This window comes from Rhineura floridana, chromosome 11 (genome assembly GCF_030035675.1).
Source record: "Rhineura floridana isolate rRhiFlo1 chromosome 11, rRhiFlo1.hap2, whole genome shotgun sequence".
Taxonomy (NCBI): domain Eukaryota; kingdom Metazoa; phylum Chordata; class Lepidosauria; order Squamata; family Rhineuridae; genus Rhineura; species Rhineura floridana.
The window spans coordinates 14,489,076-14,513,407 of record NC_084490.1 but is presented as its reverse complement, the minus strand read 5'-3'; the positions used below and the strand labels follow the sequence as shown (position 1 = coordinate 14,513,407).

At 43.0% G+C, this 24,332-nt stretch overlaps 1 protein-coding gene across 1 annotated transcript; it reads right to left on the bottom strand.

Moving 5' to 3' along the window:
• Window positions 1–671: 671 nt before the first annotated feature.
• Window positions 672–10,825, bottom strand: LOC133367454 (vomeronasal type-2 receptor 26-like). Its single transcript, XM_061591555.1, has 5 exons — window positions 10,580–10,825; window positions 10,059–10,331; window positions 4,726–4,953; window positions 3,021–3,147; window positions 672–1,582 (listed from the first exon to the last, which is right to left on the bottom strand). The coding sequence occupies exons 1-5, from the start codon at window positions 10,823–10,825 to the stop codon at window positions 672–674; spliced, it is 1,785 nt and encodes a 594-aa protein (XP_061447539.1).
• Between the last annotated feature and the right edge of the window lie 13,507 nt (window positions 10,826–24,332).

Genomic DNA, 24,332 nt, shown 5'->3' with positions numbered 1-24,332 from the left:
GAAAAATGAATAACGAATAATGAGACAATCAAGTAAGTAAACAAAAACTGAATTCATCACTTTCTGCTTGAGAATTTGCTGGCAATGCTAGCCCAGAAAATAGGGGGTTGGCCTGCTTTCCTGATTTTATTCGTTTAATATATTTATATCTATACATCACCTTTCAGGATCCGTCATCACAAAGATGATTACAAGGAAGAATATGTAATTGTAACAGGCAAAAGTTACCAAAAATGGGAAACTTATTAACAAGAGCAGCAGCTAAAATAATACTAAAAATGATGTACTAGTTATTGGCAGCTTCCCTCATGGAATTAAGAGCAGACTTGTGGAATTTGTGGCTTTCAGTACAAGCAGGACTGCAGGGGAGAGCTATCCCCCTCACTGTGGCTGCAATCTAAATTAAAAGCAAAACTAGGATCAGCACCATTATAAAAACAATCATCACACAAACATGAAAACCTATATGCTAAGCAACCTGATGAACATGCAGTGGGCTGTAAAACAGACAATAAAGTTAAAGAGGTTGGAATTACACATAACACTAAGTTCTTTACAAACATATGAGTAGACACCAACTTGTATCTGGGTTTACATTCTTTTAACAAAGAAACCACAAGAAAATTGAGGGTGTCAGGTGAAGCAAATTATGAAAAGTAATTGGATATTAGTCAGGTACCACAATTCTTTTTCCTTACAAGCTGATCCCTAGTGTTCAGCTCAGGCCTCAGGATAATAATGTAGAATTTAGGGAGGAAGATGCAAGCCAGCAACCCAGTGCTGGAGGCCAAGATGGAGAAGATCTCCACAGCCACCATGTATTTTCCTTTAGTACTCAAATAGGTTGGAATAAAGGATAACCAAACACTGCAAAAGACCAACATGCTGAAGGTGATGAGTTTGGCTTCATTAAAAGTATCAGGCAACTTCCTGGCAAAGAAAGCCACTGTGAAGCTGATGATGGCCAGAAGCCCCAAGTAGCCCAGGACAGTATAAAACATGAGGACTGATCCTTCGTTGCATTGCAAAATCATCTGATCCCTTTTGGAGTACTTGTCAAACTCTGGAAAGGGAGGAGAGGTTGCCAGCCAGAAAACAGATATGCCAGTTTGAATAAGAGTACAGAGGATGATGACTGAGACTGCCAGTCTCTTCCCTATCCATTTCCTCATCTTGTTTCCTGGCTTGGTGGCCATGAAGGCCAGAACCACAGTGATGGTTTTAGCCAACACACAAGAAACAGCGAGGGAGAAGATGATTCCAAACACTGTTTGACGGAGAAGGCAGGTCACCTTCCCAGGCTGTCCAATGAATAAGAAGGAGCACAGAAAGCAAAACAATAGTGCAATGAGGAGGGTGCATGTGATGCTCCAGTTGTTGGCTTTGACAATAGGAGTATTCTGATGTTGAATGAAGATCCACATTACCACAAGCATAATCAAAGAAACAAAAAGAGCAAATGAAGCCAGAATTATTCCTAAGGGCTCTCTGTACGATAGATAGATGATATGTTTAGGGATGCAGTGATCCTGTTTCTTGTTTGGATGCTGATCCTCAGGGCACTTGTTGCAGTGGTCTGCATCTGAAAGTTACAATTCTCAATAGTTAAAAATATGCATGTACCCGCCTAACCTAGATGACATCAACTGTTTAATATTGTGGCATGAAACTTGGCTTTGAATGTATGACTCTAAGGGAAGAAGAATGGAATCCCTTGTTTTAAGTTTGAAAGAACTGATATGGAAATGATAAAAGACAACTCTGGGGTAAATTAGAGATGCTGAATGTTTCAGTTAATTTTGGGTTAATATTTAGGAGCATCACATGCTGCTTGAATGTTGATTCAATAGATTGCAAAGTTCAATACATTGTATTTTTTGCCACCCTCTGCACCTTTTTTTAATAGAGAGATGGAGTGAATAATATTGATCCAAAGCAATTTTTTTTTAAAAAAAATGGATGTGAAAATTGAATTGAATCCTTTAAATTTAGGATCTGTATGAAGAAGTAGTTGTGTAATATTCCAGCACAAACATTTGGTGCCCTTTCCTCACTAACCAGGAGAGCTTTCCCAGAAGGCTACTATGGTCAGGTAATGCCTATCAAAGTCTGCTAGGAGGGCCAAGAAAATCTATCAAAAAAGGTGATGCCTTGATGCAATCCTCTGCCCCCTGGAATGTGGTCCCAGGGGTGAGAGAATATCATGGATCATCTCTGTTCATGATGAGTGAAGTCTGTGCAAGGGATCTGAGAAAAAAAGTAATTTCCCTTCTAACCTGTATTTAGCAGAGCCAGTTTGGGAGTTCTGTATATTTTTTCATTTGCAATCTTCACCATTTCTGAAAGCACTGAATCCCAGAACTTAATAACTTCACTACAGGTCCACCACACATGGGTAAAAGAGCCTTTTTCTGCACAACCCCTTCAACAGAGAGGGGAGGCAGTCTTAGACATATAGGATCACTTTACAGGGGTTAAATGTCATTTCTGAACCACCTTTAACATCAATTCCTTTGGCACTGCAGATATCAATTTATATGGAAATTTAGTCCACAGATATCCACACTGCCTCATCTATTTCCACTGCTTCAGTTGCTTCTGGATCCATCTCTGCAAGGTTCGGGTGACCTCAGTGACTACAAGCGCATTGTTCAACAGCTTTGGATGATGAGACATCTACAACTGTGTCTGGACTGGGACAGCCTGAAAAGTGTCATTCATGTGCTGGCAACTTCCAGATCACATTACTGCAATGGATTCTATACACCTCACTTTAGGAGCTCCATTTAAACATAAAGGTCATTGTGTGATGCTGTGAGCAACCTGAGCACAACAGGATGTACAGTCTTATACTTCATGTATTTGTCTAATCCCCTTTTAAAGACATACAAGTTGATGGACATCACAGTTTCTTTTAAGAGTGAATTCCATAGTATAGCTGTGCAAAGAAATTCTTTCCTTTGTCTTGAACCTTCCAATGTTCATTTTCATCGGATGTCCCCAATTTCTACTCCACTTACCCATCAGCTTTGAAATCATTCCTTCAGAGCACTGAGGACAATCATAACAGCAGATCTGTTCCCCCTGTCGCACAATTCTGCTGTGTCCAGGATAGCAACTCCCAACACACGTGGATTGGGGAAGGATCTAATAATATTCAGAAAGAAAGGACTTAGGCTGCAAACAAACAGTGGAGAACTTCTGGTCTGAAAGACTTATATGCAAGGGTTCTCCTACGCCGCAGTTTCAAAGGAACATTTGGAGTCATAAAATGTGGTCCAAATTGTTCCCTGGCAAGCAGTGCATTTTAAATCTGAAGCAAAATGGAAGTCCCACTTGGCTTGCTCCCGCTTTGCAACTTCCTATGTGCAGTCACCATTGGAGCTCATCTCTACCCGAAAGGGGGGAATTGAAATTCCTTTGTTGCTGGCTTGAACTCACAGAACACTTGATGTCATGACACCTGATGTCAGTTGATTAACAGTTTGCCAAGTTTATGGGGGTGGGGGATAGACAGATGGATGCCCTTTTGTTCTTCCTATGTAAAATATGAGTGCTCTAGTCTTGCTTTTGATTTTTGCAAGCAGAGATATATATTACTCATCCCTGCATACATGTTCATACGTTATATAAGAGGGCAGTGGGAATCTATATGGCTTGTATTCAACTAAATCTTACTCAGGGTAGACCCACTGAAATTAAGAACTCTAGTTAATCATGTCTATTAACTTCAGTGGGTTTATTCTAAATGCCACCTTAAGAGTTGGCATTGTAAATGTTGTCTCTAGTGAAGAAAGGCTTGCAAAAAGCCAACCAGTAAGTTCATAGGTGAGCTGAGCTTTGAAACTCAGAACCGTAACACCACTCTCTGCTCAAGCTGCTTCAGACAACAATTGTAAGCTTTGGGCTCAGCAGTTATATAAAGAGGGGGCAAGCTTCTCAATTATAGATTCTCAAAACTAGACCTCACCAATCAACTTTTTGCAGTTTTGTAACTTATAAGGGGATGGTGTGGGAATCTGGCAAAAACCATGCCTGGTGTGGAATCATATTATTCCTACTTTCCCTATTATTGTGTGGATTGGCTTGGGTGCCTCACACCCACCCTAGAATCAATAAATTGCAAGAGCCCCCCACCCACTTTTCGATCTTATATGAGGTGGTTTACGGTGTGTCTCTCTGCCTTTTCCTTTTTTCTTTGTAAATCTTAGAAGCAGACCTAGGTGTCAACCATAAAACAAGTCCCTCTGACAGGTCTCGAAGATGTACCATCATTCTCTGTAGGATTTTTTTTTTTGAAAAAAAATGGGATATACTGTATATGCACTGCATTTTATGTATATTTTTATCATAAATTTGCCCCGATAGTGTCCACACAACTGCAAGCCCCATCACTCCTAGAAGGACTTGCTTTGTTTAAAAGGTGCCTGTCAGCAGGAGTTCCATGTACAAGCCAGCAAGTTGTAGGTATTTATAATTCCTTTTCAAAATGAAGCAAGGACAGAGGAAGCCTTCAGACAACCTTATGGTAATTTATTATTATTTTAACAAGTGCAGTTTGTAGGTTGCTATTTTCCAGTTTTCTCCTAAAATATCTGCATGGAACAAGAATAGAATGGGATTCATTCCACTTCTGTGGACAGGTTTTGGACCAGCTAGAATTTGGTTCTGGACCCATCCATAACCCTACAGTTCTAAAGAAATAATAAGGATTTTATTCCCCACCTGGTTAAACTTGTGATTCCACACAATGGCATTTCTATGGATGGTGAACTGTTTTCCTTTGGGAGCCTGGGGGTCAATCCTTCCAACATGGTTTTTGTGGATGGACCGATTGGAGAATGTGATGGTGTTAATGATATCATATCCAGCTGCCAACTCTCCATTTTTATCAAAAAATATTTCTTCCCCAGCACTATTGTTGAAGCGGATGTTTTTCAGGAAGGAGTGAAGCTACATTAGAGAAGGAAAGAACATGAACTGAGATACGTAGTGGGAAAGGATTACTGTGGATTTCCCTGGAATTTGCTGTCTTGCCCATACAGGTAAGATGCCAGTGTCAGGGAAGGTTGTTCAGTGATTCTGCTCCACCACATCGGCCACTACTGATCTCATTCCTCATGTATAGTATAGAAAAACGTGAGTGAGTTTATAAAGGAAGTGTCCTACTGCAATCTCTAAGTCAGTAGATGCTGCCCCATGGTATTCTAGAGGAAGACTGGGCTGAGCTGAGTAAGTGAGAGACTGACATATGTGGCCACGTGATGGTCCAAGTGTGGTTACATGAAGCATCTTTGCTAGTCTCAGGTACTCCATTGTACGGAGTGTGTGTGTGTAGGAAATAAAGTAAATGGTGAGTGTGAATGGAGAATGGGAGAAGAAATTACAGGAGATGAGTAAAAATACTTTGAGAAGCATGTGGGACTGCAGAGGGTTAACTATAGAAGAAAAAAGCCTTCTGTAGTTAGAGCCTCTATATCTGCAAATTTTGTCTAATATTAGGGGGAGGCTGGTACAAAACCTCCAGAGCAAATGCCCATACTTAGCTTGAGGAAAACTGATCTATGGAACTTCTTGCCTCAAAGAAAACACTGTGGCAAATAATTTAACACTTTCTGAAGATTACATGTGATGGCAGCAATTGCGAGGTGATTAGGATATACTCTGCCACGATTTTGTGAGTGGTTCTGCCTTTGCTTCACCATTTTGTTGCTGGTGGGCCTCAGTAATTCCATGCTGTCTCAAGTGAGTCTTGGGGATAGAAAGTTTGATCACTGATCTAGAACGTTTGACTTTTGGACCTGTTAAACACATGGCAATAGATACACAGAAATGCATTGCACCAGTTGCTATCTCTCCACATGAAGTTAAATACTGGAAGAGAATGATTACTAAAATGAACCTCCTGTGAAGGTTCAGTTTGGGACAGGGTGTCTTCAAGGGTTTTCATTGTAGAGTGATGTTCAGTTTCGGGAGCTGTATTTGTGAGGGGATTGTGGGGTGGTGGAGTGTGTGCATAGTTCTTTGTGAAGTGTTCTTTGTGTAAGTGTAGGATAAAGTCTAGAAGAGGTGAGGGTTGCAAGGTTTAATATGTAGCAGGCCCATCATGAGGATAATCAGAGTGGGGTGCAGTTTGTTTCAATGTTTTATTGTGATTCTGGGTGTTTGGGGAATTGCTTCATGTAGTTGGGTCAGGCTACATCCAGTTTTGGGGTGTTGTCCCCTCTAGTGCTTTCATTATTTGATGGTTAACCCGACGGGATGAGTCTCACAGGGATACATTGCTGAAGTCTTCATCAGTTCACATGGCATTTCACAGGTTTGTGTTGTGGTTAAATACTGGAATATTAAATACCCAGTACTCCTGGCAATACTGTTGAGGGAGGTGGATTAAATGTGCAGAATGGGGTATTTGTTATGGGGGGTTCCATTGTTAGGCTGTGTGTGTGTGTATGTGTGATGTACTGTAGGTAGCTCTGCAGCCAGCCTTCCTTGTTAGGTGGAGGAGCCACATTTCTAGGTGGGACATTGGGGGGGAGAGGCACATAGCACCAGCCAATCCCCCCCACTGGTGGAGAGGATGTGAGGGCTGGGCCAGGGAAAGAGAAAGACAGTGACCTTCCCCCTCATGTGTCCTCCATTTAGAGAGTGTAGTAACTTACACGAACCTTATATAATCCAAGTTTTACTTGGATGGCTTTGAAAGAGGATTAGAGGATGGATAAGGTCGTCAATGGCTACTAGCCATGATGGCTGTGCTTTGCCAGCATGGTCAGAGGCAGTATGCTTCTGAAAACCAGTTGCCAGAAGCCACAGGAGGGGAGGGTGTACTTGCACTGAGGTCCTGCTTATGGGATTCCCATTGGCATCTGTTTGGCCACTGTGAGGATAGGATGCTGGACTAGATGGGCCACTGGCTTGATCCATCAGGTTCTTCTTATGTTCTTAATTGGTTGAACTGTCTCACCCTTTTTTGAGAGATTCCCAAGAATACCAAACTCAAAAGCTTGACTTTGCCTATAGCTAGAGTCGTCTTTCACCTGTGGCCTGTCCCTGTCTTTTGATATTTCATGAACTGAACTACTTTGGTAATGACAGCGAGCTTCTGAGCTTCGCTTTACTGCTGCATTAGGTATCTCAGTTTTAGATTCCACCTGAAAAACAAACTTGTCCATACTACAAGTTTAGGGAAGGGCAAGGAAAAAGTAAATACTTTAGGGTGTGTTTGTTAAATCCTCCTTAAGAGTCTCTTCTTCTAGTCTTGTTCCTGACCTTTAGATTTTCTTTCCTGTTGGACATTCAAGGGAAAGCTTTTTAACTGGCTGCTATATAAAGGATGAACTAAGCGATTGGAAACTAAATGTGGAAAGCAATTACGATTTTTTTAACTGGTTGCCAAGTTGATTTCTCTCTCAAGAAATCCTGAAAAGGCCTCATGCTGAGCTGCACATATTGGGAAATTCTATTTATTTATTTATTTATTTATATCCCACCCTTTCTCCCAGCAGGAGCCCAGGGCGGCACCTGATCAGAAATTAGAATCAGAATCAGAAATTAGGCCTGAGTTACAGCCTATGTGGCCAGTTGGCCAGCTAGCTAGCCAACTACAGTGTACTATAGCCAACTATAGTGTACACAGCAATATGTCTACTCCTCTAGCAATTTTTTCATCCTTTGCCATCAAACTACTCAAGAAAAAGAAGAAAAAAAAGCCATTATGATTGTATGATGAGTGCTTTAGAAGAGTAAAGGGTAATTATGTTTCTCAGATCACTTGATCTTTGGCACTTCCATAGATTATATCAGGTAGATCAAGTTTCAGGCAATTGCCAAACAGGTGTCATTTTTATAAACTATAAATTTGTGAGGCAAACAATGGGAGAACCTTATTTTTGCTTCTCACCTTAACTATAGGAGAACTCCTATGCTCTTATCATTCTGTATCATTTCAAACTTAGTCAAGGGCAGCCTGAAAGAAAAAAATCTCTTGTTGATGTTCATTTTCAAACCTGTGAATTTACTAGATGCAGTGTTATCTTGGGGAGAAGGGCTAAGCATCAGCTTTCAAGCACCAAGCTATTTTCAAATGATCTGTGTTTTCTTGCTTCCTTTCACAGTTATATTCCATGGTGCTTAAGCAAGATGCTCTCCAGATGCTTCTGGTATGCCACAGCCAGCTCCCCTCAGCTTTCTCTATATCTGGATTCAGCAGTAAATGAATGTACTGCCTTCAAGTTGATTCCAACTTATGGCGACCCTATGAATAGGGTTTTCATGAGGCTGAGAGGCAGTGACTGGCCCAAGGTCACCCAGTGCGCTTCATGGCTGTGTGGGGATTCAAACAGTGGTCTCCCAGGTTGTAGTCCAACACCTTAACCACTAAGCCACTCTCTCTCTCTGTCTCTCTCTCTCTATATATATATTGGGAATACTGGACTCCACAACGTCTCTGTAGGAAGGCATTGTCTAACATCGCTATGTGCTGGAGGTGTAAACATGGAAATGCCTTCCTGCAGAATATTATGTGGATACGTCCAGTCTTCTCTTTGGTCTGAAGTTGTTATACACACCAACTTTGTAGTGGCCACAAACTTGATATATGTGGATATTCATTTACAGGACAACCTATAGATTTTATGAGGGTTTTTTGGGATGATAAGAGACATTGAGCCTGGAAGAATAAATGACCACCATCTGTTATGCAATGGTCTGAAGTTCTTACTACCCTTGTTTTATTTGAACATACTTTTTATAAACACCAGCTTTGCTTTGATAACTATTGGGACATTTGGATGGCATGTAATAATCTGTATATTTTAACTAAATTGGATGTATTTATGTTTCTTTTAATGTGAGCTGATGGATGTTCCCCCCCCGTTTACCCGTTCCCTTCATTTTGTTTTGTTTTCCTAAATAAATGTGCATTAAAAATAAATAATATAAAGCAACCCACATGTACTGGCCTACACCTTTCTTTGGTAAAACAGAATTAATATTAATAATGTACAAACTGTCTTGGGTTTGATCTACAGATGGATCCAGCTAACTAAGGCAACCAATGACGCAAAGAGGTTGGCAAAGACAATGTTTTTCACTTATGCTTGCTGATCAGATAATCATGGGTGTTTGGTTAATCTTCCCATTGGCTGGGTCTGGAGAAAAGTGGTGGTGTTGGGGAGAGATGTCCAGTTTTCTGCAGGTCAAAATATATGGTGGATACTGGTTGTGTTAAGATTGGCTGGTTCTGATGGGAGCTGTAGTCAAAGACATTAGATGACACCAGGTTTTACAATGCTTCTTCAGAATATTTCAAATCTCTTGAAGGAAACAGCCTATTATAAACCAAATTAGTGATTTCAGGTATGCTAAATGATTTTTCCCTGGCTCGTATCAAATTCAATGTATTGCAGCAGTGAAATAAAAAACCTGAGTTCAGCCATTAAAATACATTTATAACCATACATTAGAGATGGACATGAAAACTCTACCTGCCATGGGTGAATACTGAGAAGGTTACTTGTGGCTCCATCTCCCATTGCCTTCTGCCTAGATCTTGATGAGAACATGGCATGAAGAGCGTGTGCTACAGAATAAACAGCATTATAAATACTGTAGCTCTGACCAGACATTCCCATTTCAAATTCAGTTCCAGGGAGGCTCCTCAGCTTCTCTTCCCCAGTGCAGTCTCCTGGACCTGGTAGATAAAGCTTATATGTGAGGAATGCACACCTAAATGCACAGGACCAGAATTCTGGGATCAAATAATGCATAGATTGATAAGGATTTAAAATCTCGAGGAACTTTTCATATTCTGCCACATAATTTGTGTGGAGTGTGAAAGACAAGGTGCCATTGAAAGATTTTGGTGTGAATGAACGACTATCCATCACAGTTGAAAAATCCCATAGTGCTGTTATGATCCAAACTCTTTCTATTGGTTTCTTTTTCACAATTTCAAGATAAAACAGAATCATTCTGAAGCCCTCCATACACCGTGAATCCCCATGAACAAGAATCACATTGGTTTTTGTTGATAGATAACTTATTCTTTCCAGTACCTGCTTCTTTTGCTCTTTTACTGCCCAGGGGTCCTTCAGTATTTCTTTAAAAGCAAAACAAATATTGTTCCGGAGCAGCCAAGGAGTGAGAGTCCTCAATAACACTTCTCCACTGTCACCATCTGAAATAATAAGCCCAATCCAAGTCCATCCAAAATGCTGAAGTAGCTGCACAATCCCAAGATACTGAGGAGTTTCACTGGGGATCATCCGATAGACAGAAGGAAACTGTGTTTTATCACTCAGGGAAGGGTCAAAGGAGCTATAACTGAGCTAAGAACAATGAAATGATATTTATAAACCTTACAATCTGTGACTGGTCATCAATTTGCCTCTTAAAGAAGCAGTGCACAACACCCAGGCTTCAATGCATACATTTCTTCAGAAAATGTAGCTATCCCCTGATTTGAACAAGATCTGTCCAGAACTAAGTGCAGATATTTTTAACTACAACAAAATGGGTCTGTTCCCCTAACTCCCCCTACTAGGATAGACCTTTATATATAGGCAAAGTGACACACCTGTGGCAGCTTGTAGATATTTAAGATTTGTGGCATCTGCTTGGAATTATGAGATGTGAGCCCACCAATGATAGCCATTAGCTTGTATGACTTTCCACAGATGTAGTTGAAGGGGCTCCCATGTCTTTTGAAAAGGAGATCCATTGTCCCGTAAGAGGTTCCCATTTCATTGTGAGCATTTTGAGTGAAGATGGAAGACAATGTACTGTTGGGTAAGAGGTGGGCATTCCTGCTGATCTCATTCATGGCGAACACAAAGACAAGTACCTGGTGGTAGTAATTCCGGAGTAGGCTACAACGACATTACATGTACATTTAATGTATTTATAGTGAATGCACTGACCATTAGAAGCTATTCCTAAATACACCAGACATGTAGTTTTGAAGTAAGAAAGATCTGTACAAGTCTGATATATCTTTAATCATTTACATATTATTGTCACCTCATTATGAATCTTTGCCATATTTCATTCCCCACACAGCAGTTTAATTTTCCAAGGAAAGCCAAGGAGAGCTTTGTAGACTGTGATTCAATATCTGTCTTTCTCTGAAACTGATGCAATCTTGTGGTAGGACCATCACTCTTTTCATCTCTCTATGCAGCTATCTCTATGTCTATATAATTATAAATAAGTGAATGAATACTACTAATAGACCACTAAAAGGCCTGTGCACCTTGCTTTCATACCTCTGATACTTATTGGGATAGTAAACCACTGACTGGGCTGAGCATACTTCAGACTGGAGTTTGATGTTCACATGATTGAGTGAGTCTCTGTAGGATGACAGTCCCTCAATTATTGTATTTTTATTTATTTAATAAGATCAATACCCTGCATGATTTTAACAATACCTCTAAGTTGCTTTAAAAAATCAGAGTATCAAGCAATATCATTCTGGTCCAACTAGTTCCCTAACGTCTTTTTCTTTTACATGGCAGCTTTCCTCATCATCTGGGATTCTTTCTATATACTGTACTTCTTGAACTGAGACACACTGAAAGCTGTGCCTCATCTTCAAGAAAGACATTTATTAGTAGGACTATATCTCCTGCAGGGTGTTCATTTCTTAGAAAAAACACAGTCTAAATGAAAGTTGTGTGATTTAGTAGCTAGGCTGATTAAATTTAGGCATGGAAGGCTCAGCTACTAACTGAAGGCAAAACATTTGGTACTGGCCAGATATACCAAAAATAATGCCTTATCAAGGGAGATAGGAATCTGCCATCACTTGGCCCATCTAGCTCATTGTTTACACTGACTATCAGCAGCTCTCCATGATTTCAGACATCATTGTCTTCCAGACCTACCTGGAGATGTCAGGGATTGAACCTGGGATACTCTCAGTGCAAAGCAGATGCTCTACCACTGAGGTGTGACCCTTCCTCAAGAGATAGAAAACTGTTGGGTTCACAATGTCTCAGTACCTCAGCATCAATACAGAAGTAGGAAACCACACTAACCAAAATGTACATTAAAAGAAGTTTTATGTTTGAAAGCAAAGCAGGATGAAACTTGAGCAAATAATTAAAGCCTCAGATATATACCGCATCCCATTGGGTTGTACAAATCCTTTTGATGTTCTAATACAGCTATTTCTATCAATGGAGAACAGCAATCTCACTACCATATAGTCAAATTGTGCTATTAGGCAGAATAACAGGAAAATAATAAGACCAAGAAAAATGAACAATTCTTTCATAATCACACAAAGCTAGAATTCAGAGATGTGTCTTTGAAAAAACAGATTCACTTACTTCTTTGTATTTATTTCCTGAGTTGGAGCTTTTTTATATGTAGTCACTTTAAAATCAGGAATTATAAAAGAGACAAATTCACCAATGACAATATTCTCTAGAATGCCAAAGGCATTTTTAATCTTTGGCTGCCTACTGCATCTGTAGTCTGCGTTCTTGCTGACAATCTCAGGCAGCTGCAACAGCAAAATAAGCAGTAGCAATGGCATCCATCTGGTCACCAGCAAATCTTGCTTCCAGCTGAACACATTCATTGCAGCAGATAAACTAAACAGGATTAGCTCCAAAACCTGTCTGAAAATCTTGTAATGGTCAAATAAACTTTTGCTGTTTCAGTGACTGCAATCTGAATTCTCAAACATCTGTTTTGCAAAACCCTTCCAAAGAACTATTCATGGGAGTTGTTTTGAAACTTGTTCTTATAGATAGAGAGGACCATTTCACCAGCTGCTGAGGTGGATTCATCTGTGATTCTGTGTGATAGCTGTGGGATCCAAATACAATTACATGAGGACAGTGATTTTGATAATTGCATGGTAGATAATCACACTTTTCAAGATTTTCAGAAGAAAAACATCTTTATCATCTTCACATCCAATGCCTGATGATGAAATTTTTAGTGTTGGAATTCAGGACATATTGGGTATTATAGGATGACAAGAGTGTTTCTCTGGTTAAGATAAGTAGTAAAAACAAGGGTCTGTCATTATAATCCTCATAATTCTATGATATACAGAAATAGATGTTCAGCCAATAAATAGCTGTTCAGCCAAATTGGCACACTTAATCTACATTTTGAAGTTTACCAGAGAGTTTCTGATAAAAATTGCCACAGATACAACAGGTTAAAAAGGTGTACAAATTGACACTTTAATCCTTTTTAAAATGGAGTGTTAAACCCTTCGGAAGCCCAAAACTGTGAACTGTTTGCAAAACTTTGAGGGTAAAGTTACTTGCCTCTATAGTAATCTTGATGCCTCATCCACATCTTCTGTAAACCCCAGAGAGGTGTCCAGTGCAATGTCTGCCACAACTTCTTGGGATCAGTTTCAGTTGATGCAGCCTGATCGTGTGAACAAGGTCCTTGTGACAATGCAGCCAGCAATGTATACTCTCAACCCTTGCCATTCATGGCTTTTTAAAGCCTGCTGAGAAGGTATGTCTGAATAGATCCAGGGTGTGGTTAGCAAGTCTTTGTGAGAGGGAGTGGTCCCAGCCACCTTGAAAGAGGCAGCAATCTGACCGCTCCTGAAAAAGCCCACCCTGGTCCCACTGGTTTGTGACACCTACTGACCGGTCGCGAATACCCCCCTCTTAGGGAAGGTGATCAAGAGGGTTGTGGCACAGCAACTGCAAGTACTCTTGGATGAAACAGATTATCTTGATCCATTCCAATATGGGTTCAGGTCTGGTTATAGGACTGAATTGGCCTTGGCCACCCTGATGGATGACCTTTATCAGGAGAAGGACAGGGGGAGTGTGACCATGTTATTCTTACCTGATCTCTCAGTGGTTTTTGATACCATTGACCATGGTATCCTTCTGAGGTGACTTGGTGAGATGTGTATCAGAGGCACTATTTTACCTCGAGTAAAATCCTACCTCCAAGGTCATTTTCAGAGAATACCATAGGGTGATTGTCTTTTGGCCTCTGGAAGTTGTGCTGTGGGGTGCCACATCTTGTTCTCAATGACTTTTAACATCTATATGAAGCAGTTGGGAGCAGTCATGAGGAGATTTGGGGTGAGTAGTCAGCAGCACATTGATTATACCCAGCTCTATTTCTCTGTAACAAGTGAATCGGCAGAGACTGTGCAAGCTCTCGACCAGAAGCTACCAGACCACGTTCAAGGTGCTGGTTTTGGTGTACAAAGCACTATGCAGCTTGGGATCAGGATATCTGAAAGATTGTCCTACCCTTATATACCCAGTTGAACACTGCTGTCTGCAGATGAGGGGCCTCCTGCAGATACCATCTTATCAGAAGCCCTGTTCTACACAACATAGGGACCAACACTTTGGAATTCCCTCCCATTAAATATTAGACAGATACCATCTCTGTTATCTTTTGGTCACCTACTGAAGACTTTCCTCTTTCAACAAGCCTTTTAAGTAGAGACCTTAACTCTTTCTGCATCAGTGGTGGAATTGCTTTTTAAGATGTTTTTAAATATGTTCGTTTTAATATGTTCTAAAGTATTATGTTTTTAAGATGTTTGAAAGTGTTTTTAGTATTTTTGTTTGCTGCCCTGGGGTCCTTCTGGGAGGATGGGTGGGTTATAAATTTAATTAATTAATTAATAGTCATAAGAAAGCATATATTTCTTTCCAGTTTCCAGGAAAACTATGGTTTTATATCATTCAGGCTTTTTGGGGAGGTCATTGTTTAATTGGTTTAGTGATGTTATGAAAAGTGGTAAGGAATTAAGGTTGTCCTCCTCTACTAAAGTCTATGAAGAACAAGTTTGGGCAAAATAATATTGTGCATGACTGAAAGCATAAGTGAAACTCAAAATTTCCCAGGAGTTTAATGTTTGTAGAAGGATCCACCTACTAGGTTAGGTGGCTTTGAAAGAGGATTAAATAAAGTCATGGGGAGTAGGAGGAGACGTCTAGGAATGGCTATTGGTTATGGTGACAGCTATATAGAGCTGTAATAGTTGTTGCAGAACATCAGCACTGGAAGGCTCTTGCATTTGTGGCCTGCTTGGGTGTTCCCTGAGGCATCTGTCTGAGCACTAGGAAAGGCAGAGGTTATTCTTCCTCTCTCATAGTATTGGAACCCAGAGTCATCCAATGAAGTTGAATGTCAGAAGAGTAGACCAAAAAGAAATACATCCTCATGCGGTACATAGTTAGACGTGAAATTCTATATCACAAGATGCAGTCATGGCTCCCAATTTGGATGGCTTTGAGATGAATTAATGCAGGATAAGCCTACCCATGGCTACTTGCCAAGGTGGCTGTGCACTACATCCAGTATCAGAAGCAGTTATGCCTCTGAAACAATGAGGGATGGAAGTGAAGAGAATGCTGTTCCATTCAGGTATTGCTTGTGGGAGGAGATCAATCAATCAATATAACCAAAGGAGGGCTCAGTCAATATGGGAATAAGAAGAATGATAAATTCACCAATTATAATATCATCTGTGGAGTTGTACGTTATTTTGAAGGGTCTGCACACTAAAGATATGGTTTGTTTGTTTATTTATTGCTCAATCCAATGACCATTGGACAAGACACTAAATACAAAAAATTAAAATATTTACGACTTCCATGTGATTTCAAAAATCACAATTAAAATTAAAAAGAAAAAGAAGAAAAGAAGAAAAAAAGCTCCACTAACAGCTGTTTATGGATGTGGTGTTATCTGGTCTCTATTGGGCGAGGTTTCACCACTCTGCCCATAAAACAGGTATAGGGAATGTGTGGCCCTCCACATGCAGTTGAACTACAACTCCTCTCATCCTTGACCTTTGACCATGCTGGCCTGGGCTGATGAGGACTGAAGCCAAAGAACAACTGGGGAGCCACACATCCCCCATCCCTGCCTTAAAGATAAAGTTCACAGTTTGAATGAGCTTTTAGATCCATTCTTGCTCCTGTACACTGAAGTTGGCTCAGCATGTCTTTAACAAACTTCTGTAACTAAATTAACAGCTGTGGCCTCTTCTGGATCTTGCCACTCTTATGCATGCCTTGAGCATGACAAGGTTAGATTACTGTCATGCACTCTACACAGTGATCCCCTATGAAAAGCATTCAGAAGCTGCAAATCATTCACTATATAGAAGGCCGAATAATAACTGCTATTCATCAGACAATGCACATTTGAGAAGTTCATATTCAGTTTTTGCTTGGGAAGGGTGGCTTCTCTTGGCATTATACACTTACTTGGTCTCTCCCTCTGGCCCCACTGCACATGACTGTCTAGATGGAGAGGAGTGGCAGTGCCATTCCTTCCCCTTATTCCAGTCCCTGCTCGTTCACAGGGCGTAAGCAAAAAGTCAGAGAAGGAAGGAAGGAAGGAAGGAAGGAAGGAAGGAAGGAAGGAAGGAAGGAAGGAAGGAAGGAAGGAAGGAAGGAAGGAAGGAAGGAAGTGACCAGGTAGCCCCAAAGGGTCAAACTGGGGCCCCTGCTGGAGCCTGCACCTTTACAGCTGCCCAGTACTGCCAACCTTGACCCAGGTCCTGTATCTCACTGATATTTAAATACCACTAATTCACATTTGTTTCAAGTAAAAAAGCAATGTCTGCTTGTTGGCCTCTAAACCTATAAAGGAATGTGGGGAAAGGGTACCACTTCCTACATATTTTTCTCTAGTGTATTCTTACTTGACTTATTATGTATATTCTTACGTTCATTTTCAGTATTAACCTGCCTATCCATAGAGGTCATCTTCTGAAGCCAGGCTTTGGATGACTCCTCATTTGTCAGTGAGATGGGAATCTTACTGGTGGAATAGGTCTATTTTGTTGTATCTTGCAATGTAGATACCAGGTAAAAACCTATAGTAGGAATTAGGTAAAAACCAACTTACTGTATTGACCCAAATATTGACTTTCTTGAATATAGGGCACACAGCTAAAACAGGATCTCTGTGAAACAATAGCAAGGTACACTGTTCAGGCAATGTGTAAGTAAGAAAAAAGAGTAGTCATGAATAATGCCAACTCAGTCTCAATGAAATCCTTAATAAATTACCAGGCAAGTAAATAAAAGCTAAATTATTTACTTCTGCCTGAGAATTTGCCAGCAATGGTAGCCCAGAAATAAGGTTTTCACCTTCTTTCCTGATTTTATTTGTTTAATATATTTATATCTATACAGCACTTTTCAGGATACCTCTTCATGAAGCAGCTTACAAAGTTAAATATATAATTAAAACAGGCAAAACTAACTATGGGAAACTAATTAACAAGAGCAGCAGCTAAAATAATACTATAAATTAATTAATCAGTTATCAGCAGCTTCCCTCCTGAACCAGTTTTGTAGAATTTGTGATTTTCATTGGAAGCAGGACAGGAGGGGAAGGCTATTCCCCTCATTGCTGCAATCTAAACTAAAAACAAAACTAGGCTCAGCAAAAATTATCTGGACAAAGTTTTCTTCACATACACATGTACACACATATATGATAAGTAAGAAACCTGACAAACATGCAGTGGGCCATAAAACAGACAATAAAGTCAAAGAGGTTGGAATTTTATATTCCACTAAATCCTTTCCATATGAGTAGACACCTATAGCTGGCTTTACATTCTCTTAACAAAGCAATCACAAGAAAATTAAAAATTTCACATGAGCAAATTATGATAGGAAATGAGGTATTTGTCAGGTACCATGATACTTTTTCCTTATAAGCTGATTCCTAGTGTTCAACTCAGGCCTCAGGACAATAATGTAGAATTTGGGGAGGAAGATGCAACCCAGTAATCCAGCGCTAGAGGCTAAGATGGAGAAGATCGCCATGGCAGCCGTGTATTTCCCTTTAGTACTCAAGTAGGTTGGAATAAAGGATAACCAAACACTGCAAAATACCAACATGCTGAAGGTGATGAGCTTGGCTTCATTAAACGTATCTGGCAGCTTTTGGCCAAAGAAAGCCACCGTGAAGGTGATGATGGCTAGAGATCACATGTAGCCCAAAACAGTATAAAGCATGGGGGCTAATCCTTCATTGCTTTGTACAATTATCTCCCTTTGGGGGTCTATGTCAAACTCTGGGAAGGGAGGAGAGGTTGCCAGCCACATTGCACAGATGCCAGTTTGGAAAAGAGTACAGAGGATGATGACTGAGACTGCCAACCTCTTCCCTACCCATTTCCTCATCCTGTTTCCTGGCTTGGTGGCCATGAAGGCCAGAACCACAGTGATGGTTTTAGCCAATACACAAGAAACAGCAAGGGAGAAGATGATCCCAAACTAGGGTTGCCAGGTCTCCGGTTTTCTGCCGGAGTCTCAGGGAAAATGGGGCCATCTCCAGCTTCCGGCCATATGTCAGTCAAACTGGTAGATCTCCGGCTTTGTAGCGGCCCCCTCAGCCACGCATGCATGAAGAGGCGGTGGCTGTGGAGGCCAGGCTGGGATGGCTCCTCCTTAGGCCCGGAGCCAGTTCCCCTGCTCTGGAAAGGAAACGAACTCTTTCCGGTGGCAGCTCAAGCTTAGCAGCCCCGCAAAGCTGGCTCGCCCAGTGGAGAGAAGGCAGCGACTCTCGCCTGGATTCAGAGATCCCAATTGCTTTGGCTAGCGGAGCCCAAATGCACAGGAAACTGTTCAAGATGAGGCTGCCTTGATTTAGCCCTGTCCACTTTGGAACCTGTTTCCTTGCTTTCGTGTTATGTCTGGCCCCGAGATCTCCCTCTCCTCCCCCGTCGCTTCTCCCTTTCTCTCTCCGCCCACCCCCTTTTCCTGGTAATAATGACATGTATGCCCTCCTGCCCACATTCTAGCAACTGGGAATGTGCCAAGCGCCACAGCAGGCAGCTACTGCCACCCACTCACCTTGCCTTGCCTTGCCCTGCCCCCTCGCACAATGCAACGGACCCCCACCCTGGAATCCTGCACCCCCTCCTCTTTCCCTTGGGAAAAAGGGGTGAGCCGGCGAGGAAGGGGGCTCTCTTTCAGCCTCCCCCCTCAATTCAGGGCTCCCAAAGGCTCCCAGTCTCCTCTCCCCGCCCACCAAGCCCCCGATCGAGGGGGGGGCAAGGCTGGCATCGGTCGGCCTCCCTTCCCTTCCCCTCGCCTGCTGGTCCCCGGCCAGCCCATGCAGTGCCTGGGGTGCGCACCTCTGTCGCCTGCGATGCAGCCACTTGCCGCTGTCAACCTCTCGCTCAGCCCCTCCCTGCCGATTGCAGCTCTCACACACTCACACGGACCTGCTCTCACACACACGGTGCCGGGAGGGAGCGTGGCGGCACAGTCAGGGCTCCCAAAGGCTCCTGGTCTCCTCTCCCCACCCGCCAAGCCCCCGATTGGGGGGGCAAGGCTGGCATCGACCGGCCTCCCTTCCCTTCCCCTCGCCTGCTGGTCCCCGGCCGGCCCGTGTGGTGCGTGGGGTGTGCGCCTCCGCCGCTGCGATGCAGCCACTTGCGGCTGTCAACCTCTCGCTCAGCCCCTCCCTGCCGATTGCAGCTCTCACACACTCACACAGACCCGCTCACACACACATGGCGCCGGGAGGGAGCGTGGTGGCACAGTCAGACAGGCAGAGCCGGACTCAGTGAAGCTGGCGGGCGAACACTCATGCCCGGAGCCGCCACCACGCGTGAGTGCGTGCCCACATACCGAGCGAGACAGCCCAAGCCGCTGCTGTAGTCCGAGCGGGAGCTGCAGCTGCAGCTTCTCCGAGCAGCATGCTCTGGGAGGGTGGCGTGGGTAGCTTGCTGGCTGGCCGGCAGCAGGCGAGGGGAAGGGAAGGGAGACTGGCCGATGCCAGCCTTGCCCCCCCGATTGGGGGCTTGGCGGGCGGGGAGAGGAGACCGGGAGCCTTTGGGAGCCCTGAATTGAGGGGGGGAGGCTGAAAGAGAGCCCCCTTCCTCGCTGGCTCACCCCTTTTTCCCAAGGGAAAGAGGAGGGGGCACAGGATTCCAGGGTGGGGGGTCCGTTGCATTGCACGAGGGGGCAGGGCAAGGCAAGGCAAGGCAAGGCGAGTGGGTGGCAGCAGCTGCCTGCTGCGGCGCTTGGCACATTCCCGGTTGCTAGAATGTGGGCAGAAGGGCATACATGTCGTTATTACCAGGGAAAGGGGGCGGGCGGAGAGAGAAAGGGAGAAGCGACGGGGGAGGGAAAACCATTTGGAACAGAAAAAAGATCAGAAGAGCTCTGTATTGCTAATTATAATAAGGAGTTTTGTAAAGACTGCACTAAAGGGTATCAGAAGCTATTGTATAGTGACCAGCACTATGGAAGCCCCAAGAGTGTTGACATCAAAAGCGAAGGAAAACCTCTACATAATAACAAAGAAAAACAACAAATTTTGTGGAGGCATGTTGGGAATGCTAGTGAAATGGACAATGGAAAGGAGGACAGTGGATACTCCTCTTTGTTGGCCAGTCAGCACGAGCCCACAGATAATGACGATAGTATGCTACTGGCAGGAAACATAAGTGATACACATATATGCATATTCTTTATCTATTAAGGAGGCAAGTCCTAAATAGGGGGTGGGGGAGAGAGAACACACACCTCTGCATTATTTTAGAACAATGAAATGGTATATAAATAGTCCCCTGAAAATATATGTAGGTGACATTGTGTACTTTGTAAAGCCAGAAGCAAGTAAGCTAGATTAAATGTTCCCTAAAAGTGTTGAACTGTGACCTGGCACACCAGGGTTTGAATCTCCACACAGCCATGAAGCTCACTGGATGACCTTCGGCCAATCACTGCCTCTCAGACTCAGAGGAAGGCAATAGTAAACCACCTCTGTCTGAATACTGCTTACCATGAAGATCCTATCTGGGATCAACTTGAAGGCAGTCCATTTCCATTTTGCATCACCCTAAGCTTGTGAGAAAGAATGACCTTGTCACTTCAGATGGACCTAGGAACACCCTATTTTAGATAAGATTTCTATTTTAATCTCCAGAGAATTTTTTTTGAATGGTATGCTCCAAGCAACTGTGGTTGATACAATGTATCATGTTTAATGATGTCACTAGGGCCCACCCCATGATGTCACTAGGGCCCACCCTGTGACATCACTAGGGCCCGCCCTGTGACATCACTAGGGCCCGCCCTGTGACATCACTAGGGCCCGCCCTGTGACATCACTAGGGCCCGCCCCATTACATCACTAGGGCCCACCCCATTACATCACTAGGGCCTGCCCCGTGACTAGGGCCCACCCCGTGACATCACTAGGGCCCGCCCCATGATGTCACTAGGGCCCGCCCCATGACGTCACTAGGGCCCGCCCCCATTTTCTCAGGTTTTTGGATGGTTCCGACCTGGCAACCCTATCCCAAACACTGTTTGACGGAGAAGGCAGGTCACCTTCCCATGCTGTCCAATGAACAGGAAGGAGCACAGAAAGCAATAAGGAAGTGAGGAGGGTGCATGTGATGTTCCAGTTGTTGGCTTTGACAATAGGAGTATTCTGATGTTGAATGAAGATCCACATTACCACAAGTGTGATCAGAGAAATAAAAGGGCAAATGAAGCCAGAATTATCCCCAAGGGCTCTCCATATGAGAGATAGATGAAATGTTTAGGGGTGCAGTGGTCCTGGTTCTTGTTTGGCTGCTGATCCTCAGGGCACTTGCTACAGTGGTCTGCATTTGAAAGTTATAATTTTCAACAGTTAAAGATATACAGGCACCCTCTTAATGTAAATGACATCAACTGTTTAATATGGTGGCATGAAATATGGCTTTGAATGTATGACTTAGGGGAGAGGAATGGTATCCCTTGTTTTCATTTTAGAAGAACTGATATGTAAAATGTAATGTAGAACTTTGTGGTACATCAGAAATACTGAACATTTCAGTTAATTTTGGGCTAATATGTAGGAGCAACACGCATGCCACTTGAATGTTTGATTGCAAAATAGATTGCAAAATTCAATACAATTTTTTTGCCAACCTGTGATATAGGATATATATTTTCATGAATAGACCCATTAAATAATATTAATCTAAAATCTTATTTTTACAGGAAAAAAGGATATGAGAATTTAACCCAATCCTTTAAAATTTAGGATCTGTATCAAGAGCTAGTTGTGGTTTTCTTCAGTGTTTTTCCAGTGCATTTTATAAAAATAAATGTAAATGTACTGCCTTCAAGTCGATTCCGACTTATGGCCACTCTATGAATAGGGTTTTCATGAGGCTGAGAGGCAGTGACTGGCCCAAGGTCACCCAGTGAGCTTCATGGCTGTGTGGGGATTTGAACCCTGGTCTCCCAGGTCGTAGTCCAACACCTTAACCACTACACCACAAAATTGACAAACAGTACAGGTTTTGTTTGTTTGTTTGTTTGTTTTGGCAGGGAAGAGATCAGCAAAATGAAGTTATGAAAAGTATCCAACCTTACAAGATTAATTCCAATCCAATAAGCAGCAAACTACTGAGGTAAAGAAACTGAGAATTTACTTAATTATTTGTGACATTTTTAAGCTGTCCATGACAAAGATTTCTTTGGATGGCTTCCAAAAGTAAAGTATAAGGATAAAATGTTTAACCATGTCTTTCTTTATTCAGCCTCGTGTCCCATTCCTCTAATGGGCAGAGATCTGCTTTGTAAACTTGAGGCCACCTTAACTTGCACTCCAAGGGGGGTTGGTTTATTAATGAGTGTATTGGGAGTTACTCCGGATTCGATAGTTAGACACAAACACGAACTACACAGGTTGCCCGAAGATCTGACCGACCTGCCAACTGATCTCTGGGGCACAGAGGACACGGACATTGGACTACTCCGGTCCATAAGCCCTGTCAGGATACAGGTAAAACCTTCCCTCCCTCCACCTAGGGTTGCGCGGTACCCACTGTCATTGGAAGCCCGGGAAGGCATAAGACCCATTGTAGAAGGCTTCATTGAAAAGGGCATCATTCAACCTCAAAGGACCCCTTGCAATACACCCATCTTGCCAATAAAAAAGCCCCCCAAGAAACCGGGTGACCCGGTATGGTGGAGATTTTGCCAAGACTTGAGAGCTGTAAACAGGTAAGTGGTCCCTTTGCACACGGTTGTGCCCGACCCAGTAACCGTCATCAGCCAGATCCCGTGGGACGCAAAATGGTTTACAGTGATTGACTTGAAAAATGCCTTTTTTAGCATTCCTCTACATCCAGATTCGCAATATCTGTTCGGGTTCGAATGGGATCAACGCTCTTTCGTTTGGACCAGAATCCCTCAGGGCTATTGTGATTCTCCCGGGGTGTTCAGTCAGTGCTTACGGGATGATCTTGAGGGGTTCACCCCAGAGCGGGGTTCAACGCTTGTTTTGTATGTGGATGACATTTTGATCACAAATGAACACCAGGGGGCGCTGCGACAAGACGGTAAGGCTTTTCTGTTGTATTTACACTCTAGGGGTCACAAAATCAACCCAAAGAAAATACAGTGGCTGACAGAACAGGTTAAATATCTGGGCTTTATTCTAACTCCGGTTGGGTGACAAATGGACCCTGGCAGGGTCACCGCCATACAGAACTGCCTGCTCCCTCAGACCAAGAGACAGCTCAGAGGTTTTTTGGGACTGATTGGGTTTTGCAGACCATGGCTGCCCTCCTGTGGAGAATTAAGCAAACCTCTATATCTACTTACTGCAAATAAAGCTCCAGATAAAATACAGTGGAGCCGGGACAATGAGAGAGCCTTTGAACTGCTAAAACAAAGTGTGGCTACTTCCATGTCCCTAAAACCCCCGAACTACAGTAAGCCATTCCATCTGTTTGTCCATGAACGGGGGGGGGGGTCGCCAGCAGAGTCTTGACTCAGTTATATGGCCCTAATCATTTTCCGGTGGCATTTTACTCACAACAAATTGACAATGTTGCACAGGGCACCCCCACTTGTACACGCACATTGACAGCAGCTGTTTTATTGTTGACCAAGGTGAAAGGACTGACCCTCAGTCATTTCACAACTGTCTGGACATCCCACGCCCTTTCTGCCCTGCTACAAAAGGTCACCACGCAGGTATTTTCGGCACAACGACAGCAGCAGTTGGAAGCGGAGTTGCTAGAAGATCCAAACGTGAGATTTGAGCGTTGCGGGCCACTGAACCCAGCCACCTTGTTGCCAGACCTCCCCCCCGCTTTTCCAGACCATGATTGCATACAAGTATTGCAAACCACCTTGCAAATACGACCGGATCTCTCAGATGAACCACTACAGGATCCGGACCTTGTTTTCTTCACCAACGGAAGCTCTTACTAGCAGGACGGGGTAAGATATACAGGGTTTGCAATAACGACTCAGCAGGAAGTGTTGGAGGCATCCCTCCCAGGCAGATGGGGTGCACAAGCAGCAGAAATCTATGCTTTGGCC